The sequence below is a fragment of the Pteropus medius genome, unplaced genomic scaffold, assembly GCF_902729225.1.
Source record: "Pteropus medius unplaced genomic scaffold, Ma_sr-lr_union100, whole genome shotgun sequence".
Lineage (NCBI taxonomy): Eukaryota > Metazoa > Chordata > Mammalia > Chiroptera > Pteropodidae > Pteropus > Pteropus medius.
Window position 1 is genome coordinate 115271 of NW_024352783.1, and position 7041 is coordinate 122311.

At 49.7% G+C, this 7041-nt stretch overlaps 1 protein-coding gene across 1 annotated transcript; it reads right to left on the minus strand.

Annotated features, from left to right (window-relative positions):
- Positions 1-218: 218 nt before the first annotated feature.
- ASGR1 (asialoglycoprotein receptor 1) lies at positions 219-3691 on the minus strand. The gene is made up of 9 exons (XM_039847146.1): positions 3489-3691; positions 3152-3249; positions 1882-1998; positions 1649-1744; positions 1499-1570; positions 1213-1299; positions 955-1106; positions 775-881; positions 219-634 (listed from the first exon to the last, which is right to left on the minus strand). The coding sequence occupies exons 2-9, from the start codon at positions 3216-3218 to the stop codon at positions 478-480; spliced, it is 855 nt and encodes a 284-aa protein (XP_039703080.1). The 5' UTR covers positions 3219-3249; positions 3489-3691; the 3' UTR covers positions 219-477.
- Positions 3692-7041: the final 3350 nt, after the last annotated feature.

Below are 7041 nucleotides of genomic sequence, written 5' to 3' on the forward strand. Positions count from 1 at the left end.
GATGGAAGTAGGATGGTCCCAGTAATAACACTATTTTCCAGCTGAGACTCAAAGAGCAGAGTAACTTGCCCTAAATCCCATGCCTGTAAATAACGAATCTCACCATCTGGCTGATACAGTTCCCCCAATGCCCCACAGCCTGCCCAAGCTTCCTAGTGCCAACAAGCCCACTCTCCATTCTTGATCCCCAATAACCAAACAACTCAGAATGTTTAGTATATTTCTCTTCTTTTTACTCTAAAAAAAAAAAAAGTTGACAATAATAACCTGCAAACTGCAGAAAGTAGCATGGGTTTCAATATCCCCACCCCTCTGAACATCATTCTACATTCCTCAGACATCATCCTTCACCTTTCCTTAAAATTCCAGATGAAAATCCCTGAGAAGGTGCAGGAGGCTCCCAGATAGGAAGATCCCCAAACCAGGCCCCTTTGTCAGGTGAAGGCATTGAGGAAATAAATTAGGTGAGAGAGCCTCCTAGCTGGCTCTGTCTAGTTCTGTCTCACAGACCCAGCGGTAGGGCCTTCGGCAGACGTCATCATTCCAGCGGCCATCATCTGTGAAGTGGGCACAGTCCTCGCCTCCCCCGAGCCCGTGCCCATACCAGTCATCTGGCTGCTCTGGTCTCCAGTTCCTAAGGAGACCACACAGATATGGGCTCTAAGAGGCCAAATCCTCAAGCCAAACCAAGCAGCCCCTCTTGCCCTGGGACCCACCCAACTGGAACAGCAGGACCCAGGCCAGAGGGACAGAGTGCAGAGTGCACATACTCACTTGAAGCCCGTCTCATAGTCTGTTCCGTCCACCCATTTCCAGGGCCCATTTTGGTCAGTGAGGCCCATCCACGTGTTCACAGGGCCTATATGGTGCTGGACAAATTTCTGAGGAGAGAGGAGGGTAGTGACCTCTCCGTAGACCAGCCAGCTTCCCAGACAAGCCATCTAGAGCCCTCACCTGTTCCTCCCAAGAGCCGACCACCACCAGGTGCCCGTTCTCTAGCTGGCAGTACTTCTCAGCCTCGGGCCAGGGCTTCCCAGTGTGAGAGAACCAGTAGCAGCTGCCTTCATGCTCCACCCAGTTAACAGGGCAGCAAGTCTTTTCAGAGCCTGAAGTGGGGATGGGGAGTGGAGCAGAGAGAGGGTGGAGGGGCTGAGGTGCTGCCAGGAGGGGAAGTGGACAGGAAAGAAGAGTTGAGTATCCCTGCCTCCTCACCATTGCCCTGGAGGATGGCCAGCTGACAGCTCAGGCTTCGCATGTCAGACACATAGGTCTTCACGTGGAGCAGCAGGCTGGAGTGATCTGGGGAGACAGAGGACAGAGAGGGACAGAAGGATAAGAGTAGGGAGGGAAAGGAGGAAAGGGGGTTGGGAAGGTTCTGCATCTGTATGCACGACCAAAGGTCAATCACAGATGCCCCTGCCACAAGACCCTTTGGTTTGGCCTGAGAGGGCCCCTGTATCCTACGCACATATGCTCACACACATGCTCCCTCTCTGACCTTCACTCAGGTCCTGCTGCTGTTTTTCCAGCTGCGACTCCAGGGACTTCATCTTTCTGCCCACACCTCCTCCTGAAGAAGAGACTTGCTTAGTGTCCAAACATCCCTAGTGTTCCACAGCCCCCCAGCCTCAGCCCAGGCCCCCCTCACCCTGGGCGCGAAGGTCCTTGACCTCTGCCTCCGTGTTCATTGTGAAGTTGCGGAATGTCTCTTTCAAGGCCTGCAGCTCCTCTTGCAGCTTGGAGTCTGGAGAGGAGAGGGTGTGGATGGGACAAAGTGAGAGGGCTGCATCCACCATCACAACAACCAGCACTCCCCTCACCACTGCTTCCACCAACCCCTCAACATGGCTCCCTTCCCAGCCCACCCCTGGGGACACCCACTCTGGGATCCGATCACACAGACAACCACCAGCAGCAGGATGCTGAGGCCAAGGGAGAGCAGGAGGAGGCGGGGTCCGGAGCAGAGACGCTGAAAGAGTGGCTGGGGAGGAGGCAATCCTGCAAGAGGAGAGGGCATCAAGGTCTCAGGGACAAAGAGGAGCCTGTGGTAGCTGTTTGGTCCTAGGAGGAGAGCAAGCTAAGGCTCCTCTAGCAGTGTAGGAGGAAATATATAGATTAAGAAATATGGGCAGTAGGTGACTTGGAGGAGCCAGAGACAACTGGAGGTGGGGAAGGGAAGAGGGTTCCAGATGGATGCAAAGCTTTGACCTCCCTAGCCCTACCCAGGCTCTAGGCCTTTGCTGACACCTAGTGGCCTAACTGTGTCCGTGCAGCTGATGAACCTCACCAGAGCCTTGAGAATGGAGTTTGCGAGCTGGAGGAGACTAGTGGAGTGCGTGGCCACCTGGGGAATCACCGCTCCCCTCTGAAGGTGGGGCAAGAGAAGGGGGTTTCTTTCTCTCCCACGAATCCCACTGCTCTTTGGCTGGGTGCAGGAAGAGAAGGCAAAGTAGCCACACTTCAGGTCCCTCAAGTTGCTTCCACCCAGGGAGCCCTGTTTCTGTGAGCTAGAATGTAGGGCCTTCCCTTCATTCTCTCCTCCTCTGCAGCCCTTTCTCCCATCAAAAGGCAGTGCCAACTCTCATCCCCAAGAACTGCATTCTCATTCAGCTCAAACAAAATCCCTCTCTGATCTGAAAGGGGTGGGGGGAAGGAGCTGTTTTTTGAGGTAAGAGGGTCTCATCCTCTCTCAGATCAAAAATCGCACAGAAATCTTACCCCTTGACCGGACTGATCCCAGACAACCCTTTCTCTCTCTCTCTCTCTCTCTCTCTCTCTCTCTCTCTCTCTCTCTCTCTCTCACACACACACACACACATACACACACACACACACAGCCAAGGTTTATCTGATGTTGGAAGAGGAGAAGGAGGAAGAGACCTAACTTCTTCCAGTTACACCCACACCCCCCTGGGCTCACCCCCTCCCCCAGGGTCCCGAGAAGTTGGTAACATGGCAAGGGTCAGGAGGCATGCAGAAGCCCCCACACCCTGCACCTCTCCTAAGAGGGGTGGTTCAGACACTGTGTTCTTGTGAAGGAGGAAGACCCAGAGATAGAGTCAGGGGTCACAGAAAAAAGCAGGAGCCAAGGGAAGGGAGCCTGAGCCACCTAATGCTCGCCTTTCAGAAATGGGGGGAGGTGTCCTCTCACCTTGTCTGAACTGATGGTCATTCTCCTCGTTGTCCAGATGCTGGAGATCTTGATACTCCTTTGTCATGGTAGGGCTGGCTGGACCTGGGACTAGGTCTCTGGGGTCAGGGTTGAGATTGGAACTGAACAGAGTTGCAATGTGGGGTCTAGTCCCTTTCTAAGTAATCGGTGGCTACATGGAGACCTTTCTTCTTTCCCCCATTTCCTCCCAGGCCTGACACCCAAAATCTATCCTCTGAAGTTTTCCCGCCCAGCCCCTGCCCTCCTGACAGCAGGTCCCCACTACCCCTCCCCCACCCCGCCCTGGTCAGTCCCCCTCTCTTTCTTCCCCTTTTACTTGCTGAAGGTCTCTGAGGGTGATTCCTGAGTCCCGCAATGCTCTGCAGTTTCCAGGCTAAGAAGGGGGTTGAAGCCTGGAGAATTGGGGTGCGCAGACAGCCTTAGACAGTAGAAGAGCAAGGGACAGGGTCCACATGAGGGCCCTGAGCCCTGTGCATCTGCGCGTCTGTGTGTCTGTGTGTCCTAGAGCACCAAACCTGGCATCTAAAGTGCCAGGGACTTTGGACGTAAACAGAAGTGGAAATGAATTTGGAACACAGGGATGTGTGGGGGCGGGAGCGGGGGATGGGTTGCTTCTGCTTTCTTCCCCAAAGAGGGGGATTCTCCTGGTCTGCCCCCTATACCCCCACATGCTGGTCACCTCACTCATTGCATGGTATGAGAGGGGAGCCAGGCCACAAGGGCTGGGGTGAAGTTAGCTGTTTACTCTCTGTCCCTTCCCCCCATCACTTACTGTCTCTGAATTCCCAGAATTGTTGGTGTCTCCAAATACCCCTGACCAAGATCAGAGGGAACCGTTCTTCACTCTTGCCCAACCCAGGCCTGTGACCCTGACATCTTACCCTAAGCTCCAGCTTTCTTGGGGCTCAGCCACCAGACTCCCCAACTCAGGCTGACTAGCTTTGCTCTCCTGGAGAGTAAAGTTCCCAGCAGCAAGAGGGGAAGGATGGGGGATTGGGAAATGAGGGGAGAGGCATTAGAGCAGGCTTTCCCCACTTCGGGTGGGATTAGTGCCAACGAACCTTCTCCATTGACTTGTGCTCTGTGCCTGAGTCTTTTCATTCATTAGCTCCTCTTATTATCCCCAGAGCACATCTGCAGATGAGGAAACTGAGGCCCAGGAGGCAAGTGTTTACCCAAGGTCACGCAGCAAGGAAACAGCAGAGGGAGGACTAGAATTGGAGCAGCCTGAGTCCAGGACCTTATGCTGTCATCATGGCTGGGCCCTGGGAGCACAGAGATGCTAAAATGTGGTACCTCACAACTCCATGGGGGATTCGGAGAGGGTTGTGTTCAGACAGGAGTGAGGAGTGTGTGAATTGAAAGTATACTAAATTAAAAATTGGGCAATATTAAAGATGTTCCTAAGTCTCACTTTAGGCCCAAAATGTGAAGTCATGCAAATTCTATGTTAGTTATTTTGTGAGAAAACTTGACTTATGAGAGTTTTACGTTATGTGAGACATTCAGGAACACATGTCTCTTGCATGAAGTGTGAAAGCCCTGGCTGTACCGTCACTTGTCCGTGTCTTGAAAAGCCCATGTTGTTTGCACGCACTGGGACTGTGGCCAGTAATTTTGGTGACTATTGGGCTGTTATTTTAGCATTCTCTGGTATTATCCCTTACAATCTGGTTTATTCAGGGAAATAAACCTACACTGTTTCGGTCAGAACAGTGGTTATCCCTGCAAGAGCACAGGGGAGCTTCTGGGGTAATGGAAATGTTCAACTTCTTGATCTGGACACTGGTTGTACAGGTGTGTTCACTTTGTAAAACTGCAGAAAGCTGGACACATACACAGAAAGCAGTGTGTATAACCACGTTCCCCAAACCCATCGATTAGCGAACAGTGCTTGGATCAGTGCTGTAAAACAGCCCCCAAAGCCAATAACTTTAGAATGGGAGTCAGAGGTGATAAAATTCTGTAAAGAAAGCCAGATAAACAACATGGAACATCGGGTCACTAATTTACGGGGAAGCCCTCTTTAAAATACTAGAGATAATCCTCAGAAACTAAAAAGTAGCTAAAAATAAAACGGTACCACAATGGTGTTAGATCTATGCACTCTGAGAATTTGTCCACCCTTTACATTTATCTCTTTAAGAATATAGACCTTGAATTATGCAAGGTCTTCAGGGACAAAGCCTAACATATGCACTTTCTATGGCTGAGTTACAAGGTACCACAAAAACTCAGTGGCTCAGAACAATACTTATTTATTACCTCACAGTTCTATAGGGCAGAAATCCAACTAGATTTTCTGCTCATGGCCTCGCAAAGCGGCAAAACTGAGGTCAAGGTGCTGACAGAGCTGGATTCATTTCTGGAGGCAAAAGAGAAGAATCTGCTTCCAAGCCCATTCAGGTTGTTAATAAAATCCAGGTCCTTGCAGCTGTGGGATTAAGGTCTTTATGGCCTTGCTGAATGTTAACCAGGGGCCACCCAGAGCCCCTAGAGGTGTCTGCACTCTTCATCACATGGCACCTCCATCTGCAAAGTCAGCAACAGTGACTGGAATGTTTCTCATGCTTCAAATTTGACTTCCTCTGTACCTTTAAAGGGGCTCCTGTGATTAAATTAGACCCACCAGGATAATCTTTCTGTCTTAAAGTCAACTGTATATGTATGTGTCTCTGTCTGTGTGTCATATATATATATATATATATATATATATATGCACATTAAGTTCCCATTTAATGTCAATAGGTTCTGCAACTTTAAACAATGTGTAAAGAAACCAATTTTACCGTAAGCTAATTGATATAAACAAGAGTTAAGTTCTTGTAGCATCTCATCAACATTATAACAAAATGACATTGAATGAAACATTATTCAAGGACCTGCTGTATATATAATCATATATGATTAACTATATATAATATAATTGTGAGAGTGATATCTCATCATATTCACCTGTTCCAGAGATGACACTGGAATCTTGGGGGCCACTTTGAGAACTCTGCCTGCCACATTTCATACACAGCAAACTCATCCCCTCTGAGTGCACTCTGAGTGTGGAGAGCAATGCACACCAAGAGGCTGGGCTCCAAACCTGGTAACCCCACCTCCACGGCAATCGAGAAAGGCTTCCTAGAAGAGGTCTGTAATGTTGGCCTGGGAGAACAGGTAGGATTTTATCAGTGGGAATAAGCGAATGACCTTAGGGAGAGGAAACAGTAGCAGAAGAGAAACGGCCAGAGAGGTAGCTTGGGCCACCCTGAGACGGGCCTTGAATCTCCAGGTGAGGTGTTTTGAATGGCATTCAAAAGCGCAGAGGTCTCCAAAGTGGGGGACATGCACCCCAGGGGGTCACAAGATCATCCATTAATGTGGCAAGAAAACATTAGATCTTCATTTATATACATTATTTTTATCCCTTTTCTTGGGAATATATTTTATAAGGTACATAATAGATGTGTACAGTGGTCCATGTGTATTAGTGATCTATTGCTGGAAAATGATCACTCCAAAACTTAGCATCTTAAAACGACTATTTATCATCTCACTCAGTTTCTAAGGGTCAGGAATCTGAGTACAGCTTAATCAGTTGGTTCTGGCTCAGAGTCTATCAGCTTGTAGTCAGGCTATCAGTCAGTGCTACTTCATTTGAAGACTTGACCAATGCTGGAGGATCAGCTTCCAAGGCAACACTCACATGGCTGGCAAGTTAGTGCTGGCCATTATCGGCAAGAAACCTCAGCTTCTCATCCCATGGGCCTCTCTACAGGGCTGCTTGAGTGTTCTCACATCATGACAGCTGGCTTCCCCCAGAGCAAGTGATTTGAGAGCACAAGATGGAAGCTGCAATTTCTTTTACAACCTACCCT

Bases quoted from the DNA above. Each gene is read 5' to 3' on its own strand.
- ASGR1 (XM_039847146.1), bottom strand. From the start codon at position 3,218: ATGACAAAGGAGTATCAAGATCTCCAGCATCTGGACAACGAGGAGAAT. The intron at 1,999-3,151 runs GTGAGAGGACAC...CTCCTCTTGCAG, and splicing joins TGACCATCAGTTCAGACAAG to GATTGCCTCCTCCCCAGCCA. The intron at 1,745-1,881 runs GTGGGTGTCCCC...TCTCCTCTCCAG, and splicing joins CTGTGTGATCGGATCCCAGA to ACTCCAAGCTGCAAGAGGAG.